The sequence below is a fragment of the Hemitrygon akajei genome, chromosome 7 (assembly GCF_048418815.1).
Source record: "Hemitrygon akajei chromosome 7, sHemAka1.3, whole genome shotgun sequence".
NCBI classification, from domain to species: domain Eukaryota; kingdom Metazoa; phylum Chordata; class Chondrichthyes; order Myliobatiformes; family Dasyatidae; genus Hemitrygon; species Hemitrygon akajei.
In genome coordinates, this window is record NC_133130.1 from 89,170,446 (window position 1) to 89,190,122 (window position 19,677).

At 39.4% G+C, this 19,677-nt stretch overlaps 2 protein-coding genes across 4 annotated transcripts in view; one reads left to right on the plus strand and one right to left on the minus strand.

Annotated features, from left to right (window-relative positions):
- The window catches only part of crnkl1 (crooked neck pre-mRNA splicing factor 1), a 55,075-nt gene extending 46,578 nt beyond the window's left edge, over positions 1 to 8,497 (plus strand). The window contains exon 14 of the mRNA XM_073051387.1: positions 504 to 8,497. Coding sequence (XP_072907488.1) covers positions 504 to 677 — 174 coding nt within the window. The 3' untranslated portion in view covers positions 678 to 8,497. The remainder of the gene's footprint in view (positions 1 to 503) is intronic.
- Positions 8,498 to 8,783: 286 nt separating this feature from the next.
- naa20 (N-alpha-acetyltransferase 20, NatB catalytic subunit) lies at positions 8,784 to 19,222 on the minus strand. Of its 3 annotated transcripts, none has more exons than XM_073051388.1 (7): positions 19,202 to 19,222; positions 18,277 to 18,392; positions 14,997 to 15,021; positions 13,306 to 13,396; positions 10,410 to 10,545; positions 10,174 to 10,319; positions 8,784 to 9,950 (listed from the first exon to the last, which is right to left on the minus strand). In XM_073051388.1, the coding sequence occupies exons 1-7, from the start codon at positions 19,205 to 19,207 to the stop codon at positions 9,865 to 9,867; spliced, it is 606 nt and encodes a 201-aa protein (XP_072907489.1). In that variant the 5' UTR covers positions 19,208 to 19,222; the 3' UTR covers positions 8,784 to 9,864. The 3 variants fall into 3 exon arrangements, with proteins under 3 accessions (XP_072907489.1, XP_072907490.1, XP_072907491.1); XM_073051389.1 differs by lacking the exon at positions 19,202 to 19,222 and adding an exon at positions 18,697 to 18,811; XM_073051390.1 differs by lacking the exons at positions 18,277 to 18,392; positions 19,202 to 19,222 and adding an exon at positions 18,697 to 18,843.
- Positions 19,223 to 19,677: the final 455 nt, after the last annotated feature.

Below are 19,677 nucleotides of genomic sequence, written 5' to 3' on the forward strand. Positions count from 1 at the left end.
ATTTAAATATATATATTTTTTTGTAGTTGAAACTTTCAAGAACCCCAAGCTTGCCAAATGGTTGACATGAACATTTTAAAAACTTTTGCCAATTTGTAAGCTGTTTTTAAGAATGTGCACTTGATCCTTGTCTGTTTACACAGTTTTGGTATTCTCTGCTTTAAGTTGTTTGGTCCAAGAAATTAACAACTTGCTCACATCAGTCAGATCATGTTTTATTGAACTGCCCTCTGCTGGGGTTTTCCTGTTTGTTTTCAATTGGTTAATGATTCATGTCCCTAAGTTGTTTTTCTCCCAACAACTGTCATGGATCTACAAATTTGAAAACTTCTGATTTATCTTACTTGCTGATATGGTTGTTGGAGCTGTTTAATTCTAGGAAGACTTAACATCTTAAAAACAAAATACAGAAGTAGTTAGGTTATTTGAAAGTCTAGTGGCAGAAGTATGATGAATCTTGTGGTTTAATCAAACAATATCTCCCTATTATTTTCTTAATTTAGTCAGATGCTGGCTGGGAGGAATATTACGACTACATTTTCCCAGAAGATGCTGCCAATCAGCCAAACCTCAAGCTGCTCGCTATGGCCAAGCTCTGGAAGAAGCAACAGCAAGATGAGAAAGAATCAGAGGATGACCCTGACAAAAATACGAATAAGAACGAGAGTGAATCTTGATGACTTGGCAACTTTTTCTAGACACTTCGAAATTCTTTACCTTTTTTTTTGGACTTGGTTTTTGTACAAATGTGAGCAGCTGGAGCTGCCTATAGTGTTTATTAAATAAGTTTTTGTAATATGCTTTTTTTTGCAATTCCTTGAGCTATTGTTATAATTTCACACCATTATCCTTAGCTGAGCTCAGAGTAACTTAGGGTCTAGTTTGATTAAATCATACCTCCTCCATTAACTAATGTAATTCAGTGGTTCTCTCAAGATGACTTTCTAACTATCAATAGTATTATTATTTTGTTTCAACATGCAAAATTACAACACAGTATAGGCTATTTACAAATAAAGTTTGCCTTTATTTGTTAATTTTGTTGCAAAGTTATATGGTGAAAAATTTTTGAAGCTCCTTGGGCAACTGTCTCCACCTTTCCAAAGGAAAGCTCACTTGTTTAGACTTGACATAGGCGTATCAATAATAGTTTCATTGGTACACGTTGAACAATACAACATAGCACATCACCTTTGACCCACAATGTTGTGCCAACCTTTTAGCCTACTCTAAGATCAGTTTAACCCTCCCTCCTGTGTAGCCCTCTATTTCTCTCTCGTCCATGTGCCTAACTAGGAGTTTCATAAATGCCACTAATATATCTCCCTCTACCACACCCCTGGCAGGGCATTCCACACTCCCATCACTCTCTGTGTAAACAATTCACCTCTGACATTCCCCCTGTACTTCCTTCCCATCACTTTAAAAATATGCCCCTTTGTATTTGCCATTTCCACCCCAGGAAAAATCTCTGGCCATTCACTCTATCTATGCCTCATCATCTTGTACATCTCTGTCAAGTCACCTCTCATCCTCCTTTGCTCCAAAGAGAAAATCCTGAGCTTGATCAATCTATCTTCATAAGACATGTCCTCTAGTCCAGGCAGCATCTTGGTAAATCTCCTCTGCACTCTCTCTAAGCTTCTACACTGAACATAATATTCCAAGTGTAGTCCAACCAGGGTTTTATAGAGCTGCATCATTACCTTACGGCTCTTAAAGTCAGTCCCCTGACTAATGAAGAGCAAGATTCCATACACCTTCTTAACAACCACGTCAACTCATGTAGCATCTATTGGTATATATGCACATAATTTCAGACCTTGATGTATCAAAGCCACCTTTGCCTGTTCCATGCAGCCTGTACCATCTTACTCTGAATCCCTGTGCATATGACATGAAAATGTCAACAGCAAATTTATAGAAATCATTGTGTGCATTGAGTTTATTGTGAATTTTCATTACAAATTCTTTGTAGCTGTATTCTTATAAATAGGAGGCTGGAGAGGGCAAAGTGACCCTGGTTGCATATAAACAAACATTTAGTCCTTTAACAGGCCAGAAGTTTTGATATCCATTTTCGTGGAAGTACCTGTCACAGTGAATATTTTTGGAGGACTGGGAAATTCATAATTCTGCATCCTCTTATTTCTGCAAGGGGTCCAATACCCAAATGAAAAGCTGAATTTGCAAATAATGATTTAAGTTCTTAAAGTGCTTTTGTGTATTAATGAACACTGAGAAATGACATTATTTTCTCCTCATTGTTCACATTGCAAAGAAAACTGAAGTCTTCTTTCTCAAATCTGGTGATAGAGAGCTCCAATATCCAGGTAAAAGCGTCATTCATCCTCTTACACCATACTATGGTATGGTGGTTATATTTCCTTGTAACCACTGTGATGGAAAGACTAAAACATCTCTGCCAAAAAGGTTGTAATTTCAGTTGCTTGGTCTGTCGAAGCAGAATTTGCTTTGAATTCAACAAGGATAAACTCTTTTGCTGAAGAAGGCCATCACTTCCTCAATATAAATAAAAAGAATGATAAAGATGCAAAATTCAAGCAGAAGACTTTTGTTAGTTGGCCACTTTTTTGTAATTTACAGTTTTAACAATTTCAATGTGTGATAAGCCTTTTAATAATTTTTTACATAAATGATGTGAATTTTTATTTCAAATGGTATTCAAATCTCCATTTCTACCTACTGTAGAAGTTGTGTCTCCACTTGGCAGATTACGAACAGTATATTAAGCATCCATTTCTTAAAATATTTGCAGACATTAGCCTGGTTTCGCCATCGAAAGACAAGAATCTCCCAACAGCTGCCAAGGAAGATTTTAACAGCTTTTCTGGGATTCTTGTCATATCTTTCTGCCATTTTGTTTATTTGGATCTACACTGTATTGCCCAATAGTGGAACACCATTGGCACCTGTAGATTGTCTATTTCAGTACCTGCTTTACACTTTTGTGATTAAAATTGAACACAGAAAAGAAGCTTTAATGATATGTGCAACAATATCCACTTAGGTAAAAGTATTGGTTTGTTTCCTATTGCAATTAGTCTTTTTCTTGATTTTTTTTTTCTAGTTTTGGAGTTTTTTGTCATCGGTTGGCCTTATTTCATTACAGACGCTGCACTCAATTATATCCTAGTACTCGATAGCTGTCTTTCTTTTGTGGGCAGGGGTTCATTTGTGAAAAGCTTTGTAGCCATATTGAAGTCATTGAGAGATATTGGAGATTTCTGTAGCATTTAAAATAGAGCAGTGAAAATTAACGGTGCCTGTCAACTTTGTGGTTTAGGAACGCACTTTAAAGGCAGCTTAACACTTAATGCCCCAAGATGGAAAATAAAAGATGTTCTTCCGTAAGATTTTTGTTTGTTTCAGTTTAGTTCTCTAGCTCCAGGGCTATATCAAAATTCAGTGGCTCTGCAGACCCCACCACATGTTAAGTCAAGTCTTCATTATTTTATACGGTTGCAACTTTAATAGCAGTACTGTACGTGCTCATCTTCTACTTGTCTTAACAGCATAAGAGAAGTGTTCTGGCCTTTTGGGCTTACGCTGATTGCCAGCTGAGCAATCCCGAGTCCCATTAGCCATGTTCATCCTCCTTCCTCAACACTTATGTAACTTGTTCTCCCAGAGACATGACCATGTCAGTTAATGGATGCAGTGATTAATTTATTTACCAGCACTTCTTCAGGATGCAGGAGAAAACCAGAGCACTTGGAAGCAACCCACATGGAGAGAATGTGCAGGCTCTACACATACAGCAACTGAGCTATGGATGACGGTGGCAAAGGCTGCAACCTTTAAAGAGCTGAAGATTTCCACGGATTTATAGAGATGCTGTCAGTCTTGCAGCTTGGGTAGCTTGCGTGGCAAGTACACACTGGTTTATCTTCATTGGGTAAACCTTAAATTACTTGTATCATTAAAGCTTCTGGAACTTTGGCATCCTAGTTTAGAAATCATGGTTATAAATGACTCCACGCTGAAGAATGTGTATATCTTCACTCCAAAATAACTTTCCTCTTACCTTTGGCATTAAATTTGGATTCCTTTTATGTTCAATCGGAAGTCATGTTGACCAACCTACTTGTATCACTTTCAGGCACTTCTGTGAATATAAAACTATTATCTAAGTGTCTTAATTCTTTTGATTGCATGGCTTATGCTGTCTATTTTTGTAGCCCTTCCTCTCACAGTCATCTCTTATTTTGTTCCTCACTTCAAAATTCATACCACTTTGCATTTTTCTCCAGGCTTTGCAATTGCATTCATTTGTTGTGTGCCAACAGTACATTGCAATACATAATAATAAAACTATAAATTACAATAAATATATATAAATAAATTAAATAACTATTGCAAAAAGAGCAAAAGGGAAAAAAAGTGAGCTAGAGTACATGGGTTCAATGTTCACTCAGAAATCTGATGGCAGAAGGGAAGAAGCTCTTCCTAAAACACTGAGTGTGTGTCTTCAGGCTCCTGTAACTCTTCCTTGACAGTAGCAATGAGAAGAGGGCATCTCCTGGGTGATGGGGGTCCTTAATGATGGATGCACCTTTTCTAGGCATCACCTTAGGAAGATGTCCTCAAAACCTGGGAGACTAGTGCCCATGTTGAAGCTGCTTGAGTTTGCAACTTACTGCAGGTTTTTCCAATCCTGTGCAGAGGCCCCTCCATACCAGATGCAAACAGTTAGAATGCTCTCCAAGGTACCTCTTTTTAAATATGCAAGACATACCATGTCTTCTCAAACTCCTAATGAAATAGATAGATAGATAGATAGATACTTTATTCATCCCCATGGGGAAATTCAACTTTTTTCCAATGTCCCATACACTTGTTGTAGCAAAACTAATTACATACAATACTTAACTCAGTAAAAAAATATGATATGCATCTAAATCACTATCTCAAAAAGCATTAATAATAGCTTTTAAAAAGTTCTTAAGTCCTGGCGGTTGAATTGTAAAGCCTAATGGCATTGGGGAGTATTGACCTCTTCATCCTGTCTGAGGAGCATTGCAGCGATAGTAACCTGTCATTGAAACTGCTTCTCTGTCTCTGGATGGTGCTATGTAGAGGATGTTCAGAGTTTTCCATAATTGACCGTAGCCTACTCAGCGCCCTTCACTCAGCTACCGATGTTAAACTCTCCAGTACTTTGCCCACGACAGAGCCCGCCTTCCTTACCAGCTTATTAAGACGTGAGGCGTCCCTCTTCTTATATAGAAGCAAGGATGTAATGTTGAGACTTTAGAGAACACTGGTGGGCCTCACTTAGAGTATTGTGAGTCGTTTTGGGCCCCTTAGAAAGGATGTGCTGAAACTGGAGAGGGTTCAAAGGAACTTCACGAAATGATTCCAGGTTGGAATGGCTTGTCATATGAAGAGTGTTTGATAGCTCTGGGTCTGTATTCACTGAGTTCAGAAGAATGAGGGGTGACCTCATTGAAACCTATCGAATGGTGAAAGGCCTTGATAGAGAGGACGTGGAGAGGATATTGCCTACTGCAGGAGAGTCTAAGACTAGAGAACACAGCATCAGGATAGAGGGGTCCCTCAATGAGGAAGTCAAGAATCTCATTACAGAAGGAGGTACAGAGGCCCAGATTTTGGAGCTATTTATTAGTACTAAATGTGTGATGGTGTTGAGAACTGAACTGTAATGAATAAACAGCAGCTTCATGTAGGTATTACTATTATCCAAGTGATTCAAGGCTGAATGGAGAGCCAGTGGTATTGCATCCGCTGCAGACCTATTGTGGCAATAGGCAAGTTGCAGCAAGTCTAGATTCTTGTTTGGGCAGAAATTGATTCTGGGCATGACCAACCTCTCAAAGCACTTCATCGCAGTAGATGTGTATGCAACTGGATAATAGTCATTAAGGCAACTCATCATGCCCTTCTCAGGTACTGGTATGATTGTCACCCTTTTGAACCAGGTGGGAACCTCTGACTGCAGCAGTGAAATATTGAAGATGTCCTTGAACTCTCATGTCAGTTGGTTTGTCAGTGCTCTACCAGGTACACCATCAGGGCCTAATGCCTTGCAAGGATTCACCTTCTTAGACAGGGGTTTCCAACCTTTTTTATGCCATAGATCAATACCATTAAGCAAGGAGTTGGGAACCCCTGCTCTTGAGAGACGTTGTGATATTGGTCTCAGACAGATTACAGGATCACCAGATGCTACAGGGATTTGTACAGGAGCACTTTTATTCTTCCTTTCAAAATGTGCATAAAAGGTGTTGAGTTCGTCTGTGAGTGAAGCATCACAGCCATTCATGATGTTTTACCTTGTAGGAAGTAATAGCCTGCAAACCCAGCCAGTGTATCTCTAACCTCAATCAGAATTGTTTATCGCTCTCAAAATAACCTTCCGTAGATCTTACCTGGACTTCCAGCATTTTTCTGGATCACCGGTCTTGAATGCTACAGATCTAGCCCTCAGCATACTATGAATCTCCTAGTTCATCCACAGCTTTTGGTTTGGTTATGTCCAGTATGTTCTTGAAGGCATACACTTATCCACACAGGTCTTGATGAAGTCTGTGACAGCTATGGTGTATTTATTCAGATTGGAAGATGAATCCCTGAATATTGTCCAGTCCATCAACTGAAAACAGTCCTGTAAGTACTCCTCCACCTTTCTTGACCATCCCTTCTGGGTTGTCACCACTGGTGCTGAAGTCTGTAAGTCTCTGCCTGTATAATGGAAGTAGAAGTACAGCTAGGTGATCCAACTTTCCAAAGTGCAGGCAGGGATGGCTTGGTAAGTGTTTTGCATGGTAAGTTTTTCATGGTGGTATAAGAGTGGTCAAGTGTGTTGGCTCCACTGGTTCCAAAGGTGATGTGGTGGTAGTTGTTCAGATGACTTCAAGCTGTCCTGGTTGAAATCTCCCTCTCCCCCCCCATAATAGGGAAAGCGTCAGGGTCCACTGTTTCATGACTGCTCAGCTCCTGATGTGCTTTGTGGCTGAGGTGCAAGTACAATTGAGGCCTACCTTTCTAATCTTATTTACCATTTTCTTATTCCTCTGAAGCTGCCTGACCTGTTGAGTTCCTCAGCATTTTGTGTGGGTTTCAATATAGGGAAATGAACAGCTGATGTTTAGGGCTGAGACCCTTCATTGGGTCTGTAAAGGAAGAAGGCAGAAGCCAGAATAAGAAGATGGAAGGGAGGGGAGTACAAGGTGGATGCTGGAGGAAGTCAGCAGGTCATGCAGCATCTATGGAGTGAAATAATCAGAAGAATTTTCTGGAAATAGTTCTAAAGGATTGCCTGGTCAAACTTGTGATTCAAATTTTGCTATGGTCACAATCACAAATTACTCCACAAAGATTTTTAGATGCTTGCTACTGAACCCAAACAGTGCAACTTAATTTCTGCACCCCTGGTTCTTTAAATGCTTTTTACAGTGTTCCATATTGGCAATAAATAACTTGTGGTTTAATATAGCTAATGCTATTGGTGGTAGAAGCAACAAGCTGATACTATGGAATATGTGGGCAACGTATCTAACATAACAAGCTTGGAGTAAAGAATGGGCAGCCAAATCGGTGCAATCAATGCAATATTTTTTTTAAAAAATTGACCCTTTTGTAATATTGTCATAAAATTTTGTGTTTACAGGTAGTACAATCTAGTAAATTCCTTATAACCTAGGTTAGGCAAATTCAGCTTGGTTACTGGGAAATGCTGTTCTAGTACGATTAGCATGAAAAATGTAATATCATGTGATTTAAAAATGCTCAATTTTAAAGACACGATTAAATGAAGAATGAATACGAAGATCACTGTTGTAAAATCCTTTACCAACAGTTCACAGTTAGTACTGGTTAAAGCATAAATATTTGCATCCTATGATGTAGTGTCATAATTGAAATTAAATTGTCTGTTCAGATTATAATCTCTTCATAAGACTGGCATTTGTAGGATTTGTATTTTGATATTAGCTCAGTGTTTTGAAATTAGCTGGATACTGGAAAGTTAGTGCTTCCATGTGGATACTGAATGGAAATTACTTAGCCCGCTCAATGTCAAATATTTTAAGGTAGCATCTTGTCAACAGTTTGATAGTTGAAGCAGTTGCCATTTGGATCTAAACTGGTTACAGTGCCTAGTATTTGTAACTTGTTAATGATTTCTATTGGAAACCATATTGTCTGTTATTGGTAATTGGTTAGCCATTTCATTGTGTAATCCTGCTTTAGGGATGTATATAGTTACATTACATACCAGTAACATGGGTGCCTTATCCACATGAAATGAATCTTCATACAACAAATCTGTGAGGCAATCATTATTTTTAATTTATGGCTTTAATCGTTGTTTATACCATTTTTATTAAACCTTTTGTCCAAAAGTCAGCAAGGGAGGTGGTTGAGGCAGATATAGTGTGTCATTTTGATATTTTCATGCTGATATTGGGACAGTGCTGTGAATTGTACATAAAATTGTTTCTTTATAAATGCAGATTCTGGGATTGAAGTCTTTCTGTTCTTGTAATCATTGCACTGATTTGATTCATTTTGCTTCTACTCAAGTATGTTAGCAACATTTAACAAACAATAGTTCATCAGTTATTCTTTTCTGAAGCCAGGACAATGCCTGTTGATTCTAATGCTACAAAAGCAAAGCTATTTTTAAGTTGTAGGGCTGTTATTGAAAGGGTTTCCAGCAGTGCATGGGAATGTATAAACAGGCTAATACTGTTCTAACATGGCAACCACCAACTGCTAGGCCCAGAACAGCAAAAGAGTAGGTGATTAGCTTTAATTTATTTTACCCTTTATTTGTTGTACAGTATTTTTAAAATAAGTCAATAATAGCAAAGTAGCAGTATACACATTGACCTTTGATCATTCCTAATTTTGTGTACAATTTTCATTGTCTCAGGTTTTAGGCAGCAAAAGCTATATTTAGGTTGTTAATCTGATTTGAGTCAGGTTTACAGATGCATTTTAGAAGTATCTACTGCTTGATATAGTAATTAAAACAACTATACAAGAAAAATGTATTGATAATTACAGTAAACTGCACATACTGTACATGCACATAAGTCTGAACCTTGACAGTACTTCAAAAGTATTTAAAAATCATGAAGTCTATGGAAACACTGATTTGTAACAATTAAACAATTTTTCCCCTGCAGTCTGTTTATAGCTAGAGCATCAAAAATGTCTCCTATTATACTGCCTGCTTTCTCATCAATAGTGAAAGATTAAATTCTTTCTTCCTTGTACAAACACACAGTTATTAACACTTGCATGCATTTCCAGTGTATTAAAAAAATTAAAAACCTTTTGTCTCAGCCTCCAGGTACAAATGACCCTGCTTAAAGCTATCCTAAACAACTATGAAATTAAACAAACATTCCAGCACCTAAAGAGCTGCCAACATTTGAGTTTTTGCTGCACTTTTGGATACCAACTATATTCCGTCTATTACACAAGAAATTAAATCTCTCACAAATCTTTATTAAGTATATACAAGAAATCTGCATACATACAGTGTACCTCCAAGGCTGTTGGCTGCAAGGGGCATATTAACGAACATTTCTTGATAAAGCTGTGGCTCTTGGGCCTACAAAGGTAAATGCAGAATGCTAGGACTCAAAAAAAAATGGATAGGTCATGATGAAATGGCAGAGCAGACTCAATGAGCCAAATGCCCTAATTTGCTCCTGTATCTTATGGTCTTAAAGTTATCAAGATAACTTCATACTCGTGCACTACTGAAACACAAGCAGATTTACTGTCCAAAAAAATACTCAAATTCCCTTCTAATTCTCTTTTCAGTGCTCATAAAATTGTATATTGCCCAAGAACCACAGCTTAAAGCTATTCAATATCTTCAGGCCTAACTGGATGAGGAAGAGGTATTATTGATTTCTTCTCTTTATCTCTTGATAAGGCTTTTCTCATATCTGTCAGAGAGATTAAAAATGTGTGGTTAAAAATGCAAACATTTAAAAAGTTTAACACAATTCATCAAAAGTGTAATATTCACTTACAAAATAGTTTTCATTGAGTCAGTATTTATAAGTACCTGTAAATTCATAGCATAGGATCTCAAAGTAATCAACAACCCATAAATATGAAGCAAAATTACAACTTACTATAAAGGTTTATATAAATTTATAATCATACCATAAGCATTTTCATCAGGTTCTCCATTGCTAGCTGAATAGTATTCTATCACAGTTCTGTAAACACTGTAGCCAAGCTGCTTGTACATGTTCACAGCCACTTGATTGGATACTCGTACAAATAGATCCACAAAGAATCCACCTTTTCTACAGAAAGGAAGCACAATGTTCATCTGTCACTGGTGAAATGTATGTTAGCCAGATAATATATGTAGTAGCTAAAACATACAAACTAACCTTTCAGATATCTCCTCCAGCAGTTCCATCAGTTTAGCTGCTAGTCCTAAACGTCTAAATTCTGGAGCTACAGATAATGCTGTTACATGTCCATGCCATTCCTCTCTTGCCACTGATCCTTCAGCTTTCCCCATTACTTAAAATAAAAAACAATCAGTAAGTGACACTATTTAAATACTGTTCGCTCTAAGCATATTTCCTAATTGGTGTTTGTTCTTTTTTGGCCACCCCAATTAACCAATTGTTCAATTAACCAGCATCCAATCTGTTCAGATATGCTTTTGAAGCTGGGAATGTCTGTTTGCATTTACACACAATTCTGAAATGTAACAAAAATTTCAATACAATCAAACAAACTGAAGAATACAGAATATCACACAGTGCTTACCTGTGGAAACAGGTAAGATTCTATGTGACTGCTTTTGAGTTGATAAACTGGTCCATAATCCAAGATTCAGCAGCCAGCCTAGATGAATGCCACTATTATCTCAGACATTCTCAGCAAGTGTGTTGAGGAACTGTGTATCAAAAAAAGCACCTGGTTTCTCTTTTTTTGATACACAGGTCTGCAGTATTAGAATCAGGTGACCCTGACCTTTATAAGAAATCAAGATATGACCTTCATAAAGCCATCAGGAACAGTATCAGCCCGAAATGGAGTTTCAGTCCAGCTATCAAGTCTTACATAGAAAGTTAAAAAATGAAGTCAGACAGCATCACAGAAGGGAACAGTTCTACAAATTTGCAGATGATACTACTGCAGCGGGCCACATCTCAAATAACGATGAATTGAAGGAGATTATCACCACCCACCCTAACAGTTTCTAGTGCACCTAAATCTACAGGATGTAAGATCAGTCTTCTGGAAGGTGAACCCATGGACAGCATTGAGCCTAGAAGGTGTCCCTGGTAACATCCTTAGATTTTGGTGCAGATCAGCTGGCAGGGGTATTTGCAGATATTAACCTCTCCCTGCTTCAGGCTATGGTTCTCTCCTGCCACTATCATCCCTGTATCCAAGAAAAACAAGATAAGCCAAGTGACTAGTGTCTACCATCATAAAGTGTTCAAGAGGCCAGTCATAGAAAACATTACTTCCAAGTTTCCAGACAACCTTGACCCACTGCAATTTATCTACCTCCTAAAGAGGTTTACGGCAGACACCATCTCTCTGGCCCTATACCCATCTCCAGAGCATCTGAACAGTGAAGAGAACGGTGTCCAACTATTGCTTATTGATTACAGTTCTGCCTGCAGTACAATGATTCCAACCAAACTCTGGACCCTGGGAGTTAATGCCTCCCTCAGCAACTGGATCCTTGACTTCCTGACCAACAGACTGCAATCAGTAAGGATAGGCAGCAACGTCTCCGCTGTGATTATTCTAAATGCTGGTGCTCCAGAAGGTTGCATCCTCAGCCGCTACTCTACTCAACTCACTACATTTGTGGCTGGTGGCCAGATTTTGCTCTAACTCCATCTACAAATCTGCAGATGATACTACTGCAGCGGGCCACATCTCAATTAACGATGAATTGAAGGAGATAAGAGAGCTTAGTGACTTGGTGTCATGACAATAACCTTACTCTCAGCGTCAATTAAAAAAAAAATTGACTTCAGAAACAGAGCCAGTGCAAATGCACCTGTCGACATCAACTGTGTTGAGGTTGAGAATTTCAAGTTCCTAGGTATGAACATCATCAATGCCTCTACTTCCTCAGGAAGCTAAAATTCGGCATGGTCTAACCATTTAACCATTGAAAGTATTCTTTCTGGATGCATAACAGCTTGGAAAGGCAACTGATCTACACATGACCGCAAGAAAGTGCAGAGTAGTGGACACAGCCCAGCACATCAAAGGAGCCAGCTTCCCTTCTATGCACCGTCTATACTTTCAGTGAAATAAGCCAACATAAAGGCCCCACCCACTCCACACTCTCTCTACTCCCCTCTCCCATAAAACAGATACAAAAGCCTTAAAGTACATACCAGCTGCTCACATTTTATTCTACATTATTGTTTTATGTTATTCTAGCTCAATACACTACATAAAAATTTGATCTGTATAAACAGCAAGCAAGCAAGCAAACTTTTCACTATATCTTAGTACATGTGTCAATGATAAACACAAGAGATGCTGCAGATTTTGGAAATCCAGAGCAACACACACACAAAATGCTGAAGGTCAGGCAGCATCCACAGAAATGAATAAGTAGTCAACATTTCAGCCAAGGCCCTTCTACAGGTCTGAAAAGGGGGAAGATGCCAGAATAAAGGTGGGGGGGAGGGGATGGAAGACTAGCTAGGTGATAGGTGGGAAAGGTAGAAGATTGGAGAAGAAATCTGATAGGAGAGGAAAGTGGACCATAGTTGGAAAGGAAGAAGGAGGGGCACTGGGGGAGGTGACTGGCAGGGAGGAGAAGAGGTAAGAGACCAGAGTGGCAAATCGAAGTAGAGCTGGGGGGGGAGGGGGGAGAAATACTGGAAGGAGAAATTGATGCGATAATAAACCAATACCAATTCTTAAAGAGTGTTGGAGGGGTAAAATGGGCAATGTATCATGTTAAATAGCTAATAAGTTTTTCCCTGACATTCAAAGTAGTACTAGAGAGTTTGAACAATTAAAGGAATGCAGAGAAAATTCTGAAAAACAACAATTAAACAAAAAGAGGCGATTTTTTGACTGCTCTTGGAAAATTGCTTGTGAAATGTAATGGACAAAAAACGGTTGCTAGATTTATTTTTACATTCCTAAAAGTACAAATGAAGTAGGTCAAGAACTGCATTAATATAATATTACAGATATCTGTTACAACAGTAATGCTCCAATATAAATACTTTGATTTTTAAATTAGATTATGGTGAGTTTAAACAAACTACAATGCCGGATTCTTACTGTATCCCATCAACTCTCCTCCAGGTGCTTCAGCAACAATAAAATACTCTGGCCAATGAGCCAAATACTGTAGATAGAAGGGGATCCCATACTGTGAATTAGTTAAGAAAAATAACAATATAGTCAGTAGTCTACACAAGTTAAATTAGAGTCCAATGCAAAACATATAGTAACAAAAAGCTCTACCTTGTATTTATATGTAGGCTGATGAAATGCAATCTACAATCTTTTTTCTATTTTATTTACTTAACGTTGCTGCGGCTTTTTGTTATACCATAGCTCAAGAGCTTTTCCCCCAGCTCTACAGCTATTTCTTTCATCAGTTGTTAATCTGGCTCCAAATGTACAAGGAGTTAAGTGAATTATCATTGGTTTAACCTAGTTCATGCCAATTCATTTCGCGAAGCCTTTATCAGCCAAATTGATTCTGAATTTCATGCAGATTCATACACAACTCAAAATTTGAGAGCCCTTCAAAGAATAAATGATCACTGAAAATATAGCAACTCCATAAAGTAACCAGGCAGTCAGAGTGCAAGTTGAGTTCTACTGCAAATTAAAAATCTACATAGCTATTAGCAATCATGAAAATCCACAATAAGCTCAAATGAATTGAAGCTTGCTTCTGGAGCACAATTTGAAAAGAAGCTTAACAGCCCAACAGATGGTGGGCATAAGGGTCTTAAATCAGAATGAAGCACACTACAAAGAGCCATAAATTAGTTGCAGTAGACTGAGAAACCATATTGAAATGCATGACAGCAATATCTTTTTTTAAAAAAAAGTTTACAAGTTGCTAAATTATACTACTAGCCTATGGCATAAAAAAAGTTGGGAACCCTGCTTTAGGGTAAAGGAAAAATAACTGGCCATAGCTAGAAAGTAATAGTTCAAAAAAGATTATACTAATAATGTTGCCAAAAAGCAGTAAGCTCAATGACTAGGAAGATTTAAGAAATCAGCTAACAATGACTCAACCACTGATGTGCCAAAGGTTCTAGAAGTTGAGAGGAGACAAGAAACATCAAAATGGACTATATTATATAAAAGAAAGTTATTAATTGTGGGCTCCTCTCTCACTGAGATGAGAGAAAGTCTATTGAAGAGCACAGAAATAGATAAAATATTTAATACTGCTTCATGGAAGACAAAGGAAAGCCATTTGGAAACAGCAGAGGGCTAAAAATCTAGGTGACAGTAGCTCAACGAAATTAGTACTGGTTGAAATAAATCTGAATGAAAGCATTATTGAAAATGGTGAGCTATAGATTTTTAGACATCAAGAGAACCAAGAGCTATGTGAAATGCAGAGCTGACAGAAAGGGCTTAATGCACCACTGCTGCTTTTGTTTCTTACCTGGTATTTTGAGGTGAGAACATACTGCTATGGAAAATAAATAGCAAGAGGAACAATTTAACAGAATTCTATAATATTTTTTCAAATAGCACTACTTTCACTGATTTCAACATCAATTAAAGATAAATTAATATAGAATTAATAAAAACAAAGTACTCAAGAGGCCACTAATTTAGTTTGTGTTGGTGTTATCGAGTAGAAGTTTAAATGATAGCTTTGCTCAGGCACATTTCCAATCTGAATTATGTCTTACTTTTTAAGAAAAATATGGATGTGCTGCCTGGTGAACATTAACCAGTTTCCTCTCAAGAATTCAGTGTGTTAATAAGGATACAGTTTCTGTAAGTGGATCCAGATTTCTGCAAAATAAAATAAAAACTAATTACAAAATAGTCACAATCTGCTGTTGTAATTTAGTGCAGTGTTATATTAATAAAATATATTTTTCCCCAAAGAAAGCAACAAAAATCTTGCTGTTTGGACCATGTGTATCACTGAAACATAAATTGTAAAAACTTATTAGCAACTAAAATCCCCTAAATACGGTAAACAAATAAGAGTAGGATGCCGGGACTTCATTAACGTATCTATGACAAGGTTACTCCATGATGGCAGTGACTGGAGCGAGGCTCAGGAGGGCCACCAGAGTGTTGGTTGAAGAGGCAGAATAGAACAGCATTTGGCTGTGGCTGAAGAAGGAGGACAGAAATTGGGATACCGACAAACCTCACTGGAAACTGCAGGGGGTGGCGGAGAGATATATATCTCTGCTACTGCTCTGCCATCAGGGCACTGTTGAGGTGCGGCAGACAGCAATGCCTAGCAAGAAACAACATTTTCCTGTAAATCTCACCGGAAGCTATTTTCACCTTGGATTTACAAATTCTTTAGCTTCCCTGAATCAAAATAATAAAGTAGTACAAGAAGCCAGCAGATTTATTAGTATCTCCTGTCATCTGTTCTCAGACTTCAAGCCTTTCCAGATCAGAACATGGACCTGGTTGAACATTCTATACAGTGGCATGGTCAGAAGCAAGACATTTACTTTTGCAAACAAACTACTTTGCCAACTGCTTTCACAGATGCTTCTGGTGTCACTGGGTTCATCTTGTTAAAACACAAATACAAAAACTTGAAACTGAATTCAAACTCATATTGCATTGACTTCTGAAAAGTTGCAAATTGTTTATTTTGTGGAATCAGATATCAATGGGAAGCTACGTAAGCAGTGCCCATCCTCTAAAGTCATTCTATAGACAGAATCATATCCCAATAATCACCAATTATGCAATAAAAGCAATAATGAGCATCAAATCTTATCTATCTTATCATGAACTGGAAAATAATGCTTATTCTTAATATAAACAATAAATTAGAGGCACATGTAATATCTACAGGATATAATTTATCACTTTAGGAGTAGATTCATTGCTGTAGTTACATTCTACCCATAAAGGCCTCCTCCTGTCTCCTTCTAACTCTCCTTCCAGGCTACCTTATAATTCTCAATAGTCCTGTTCTGTATTCCTAAATCTTAAGTATGCTTCCTTTTTCTTCTTGACAAAATATGCCACTTCTCTTGTTGACCTCTTCTCTTCACCCTACCGTAATTTCCCTGCCTTAATGGGGCAAACATCCAGAACCCCTTGCAAGTGCTCCTTCAACAACTTCCACATTTCCATTATACATTTGTTCCTAATTTACACTCCCAAGCTCCTGCCCAATTGCATCATAATTAGTCCTCTACAATTAAATATTTTACCCATACAGTCTGCTCCTAACCCCATCAAAGGCTATGGCAAATGTCAGGGAATTGTAGTCACTGTCTCCAAAATGCTCTGAATCTCTCACCTAACCAGGTCTGTTGCCTAGCACAGATCCAGTATGGCCTCTCCACTAGTCAGCCTGTCCACAAATTGTCAGGAATCCTTCCTGAACACACTTAAATTCCAACCCATCTAAACCTTTTGCACTAATCAATATGAGGGAAGTTGGGTCAACCTGTTATTTTTTTCACCTTACCAATATCTGCTCCTCTGTGTTCCTGTTGCTGTTGGGGGGTGAGCTGTCCATAAAATGCTCCCTTCCTGTTTCTGATGTCTACCCAGACTGACTCGATACATGATCCCTCCATGACATTCAACCCTTTCGGCAGCTATAATACTATCCTTGATTTGCAATCCCACTCCCCCACCTCTTTTACCTCTCTCCCTGTCTCATCTGAAACATTTAAAACTTGGACTATCCAGCAGCCATTCCTGCCCTTGTGACAGCCAAGTCTCTGTAAAGGGCACGGCGTCACAATTCCATGCACTGATCCATGCTCCGGGTTCATCACCCTTTTTACCTAATACTTCTCACATTAAAGTATTGAAAATACATTTCAACCCATCTAACCGACTGCATATACAGGTCCACCATGACCTATCACTCTGGCTCCCCTCTCCCTGCCTACTAAACCCTCCCCAACAACTCTAGCAAACCTACCTTAAAGGATTTTGGTCTCCCTACTGATTATTTCTAACATTTTCTGTTTCTATTTACGGTAATAATTTGCAGCATGAGTTCTATGGGGCATTGCAGTGGCTACATACAAAGTACTGTCAACAGTAATCGTCTTAGTTAAGGAAAGAGGTTAGGACATTGCAAGTAGTGCAGAGTGAGCTTACAACATAAATATTTAGAATGGACAGGTAATCATTACAGAAGGCTGGATGCAGTAGGCTTGTGTCTACCGGAATTAGAAGAATGTATGAACTTCATGGAATTGTACAAGATCCTAGACAAAATTCCGTTTTTTTTTTACAGCTGCATGGACTGACCATTGCTCTGAGCAGGAAGTTCTTACACAGCCTGAAAACTGCACAGCGCTTTACAATAATATTATACAAAGGAAAACTCCAGCTGCATAGCAACGAAGGCCACATGCAAGGGAGCATTTCAGATACTGCACTGCCGCGTAACTGCGCAGCTTAGAGAGAACAGTGATCCTGGATAATCTTGACACGGCAGATGTTAGAGGATCTAGAACTGGAGGTAACCATTTTAAAATAGTGTGTCACCATTTGTGGGTGCTTGGGCTCTTTTTCTTCTCCGAAAGACAGCAAATGTATTTTTTTTTAAAAAACAGAAAGTAAAAAGAGATAAGGAAGGGGAATGGAAGTGTTACTGCATGAAGACGGGTATGCAGAGTCGAGTCAAGGTTTTAGCTGATCATCCATCATCTTAATGGCAGAGCAAGTCTTAAGGGCTGAATAGAATAGACTGAGTAGCCTATAGTATTCCAAGTTTACATGTTTACCATTTCGTTTATTTTTCTACATTTAGTGACATACGAAGTGAATGAAGCACCCTCTCTCAACCTATCCTAACTGCATTTTTACTCTGTTTCCCAGCTCCCCTGAAATCCACCATTTCCCCCACTTGGATGCAAGATTCACGCTGCCCCACTAGTGCTACAACCACTAACTCAGGTTCTAAATCCAGAAAACAAGCTAAACAGAAACAGAAGAGGGCACTTGCTGTAAGTCTAAAGCAACACAATGGCATCGGAGGAACAGAGATAGCACCTATGGAAAGAAATGAAGTTGACGTTTCAGGTCAGGATTCTTCACCTGGATTGGCAGTCGAGAAGGGTCTCGACCCAAAGCAATGCCTGTCCACTTCCCTTCATAGATGCTGCTAGATAAGCTATGTGCTTCATTAGGTGGGATGGCTGGAGACAGTCAAACTGGAAGAGATTCAAACTCATGAACAACGTTGAACAAATACTTCCAATTAACCAGGGCACACAGGTCAAAGTTGAGTTTATTATGCATACAAGCACATGTATCCACAAGTACAGTACATGGGGGTGGGACAACTTGCAGCAGCTTCCCAGGCACACTGGCATCATAGTGTATAAGGTCCACCCATCACTAGCAGCCGTGCACCGCTGCTTGAACCCCGTCCCGGCCTCTCAGCGGCCAGAGTACGAGGAGGCATTCACGTGGTGCCTCCATCCGCAAGCCGGCTTCGCGCTGCACTTTACTCACATGTTGTTGAACCGAAAAAGGTCGTCACAACAAAACGCACGCAGCGTCGTCATTTTACAAGCCGAGACTCAACCGACCACGACGCTTCCACCGAACGGCTGCGCGCCACCGGAACTGGCGTAAAATCCCACGGGGAGGTGGGGCCGAAGCGTGTTGCGTCGCCCGCGGAATCGCGCGCTGGCGTGCCCGACGGGAATGATGTCACCGGCCAAGCGCGAGCGACGCTGCTGACGAGCGGCAGGGAACGTACACTGCCTCTAGTGGCTGGATGACATCGCCGCCAAGGCGCAGGCTGGGCGCTCCGAACCAGACCAGGCTCGTTGCTGTCGCTGAGCCGCCGGTGACATCAGGAAAAGGGAATAGAGGTCAGGTCGGTCTGCCGACGCCTGGAGCCCCTTGCACCATCCAGTGTGATTGTGACCCTACCCATGTCTGCTCCGCCCATGCCCACTCACATAAGGTTCAAATACTGCAGATTCCTGCCTCGAATATATTCAATAACTACCTCCATAAGTTCCCAAGGAAAAGAATACCCCTCTCTGAGAGATGTTTTTATTTTGCCGTTTTCACAAACGAATATAGGCTATTCCAGGAAACAGACGGGTTGTGGCGACCCAATCACTAGCACACTCGAACCGGCTGACAATTAGCCAGAGCCAGAGACAAAGGTAGATAGCCTCAAGGAGTTTCAGTTACGTGCCTCTCGAAGTATCGAGTGGGGGAGACAGGCTTTAAAGCAAGACTGTGTTTTTGAAATAAACTTATCCTGTGGTTGCAGTTTATCGACTCCGTGTCGTAATTTCAGCGCTGCGCGTAGCACCCCGCTACAGGGTTGCTATTTTACTAACGTCCAGGAATTAACTTTGTCCGTGAACGAACAAAATCCACTCCGCCTGGTCACCACCCCTCTCGGAATGAATGGCAACGAATTCACATAGGAATAATACGAAAGAACGATTGAGAAAGAGGGGAAACTAATTC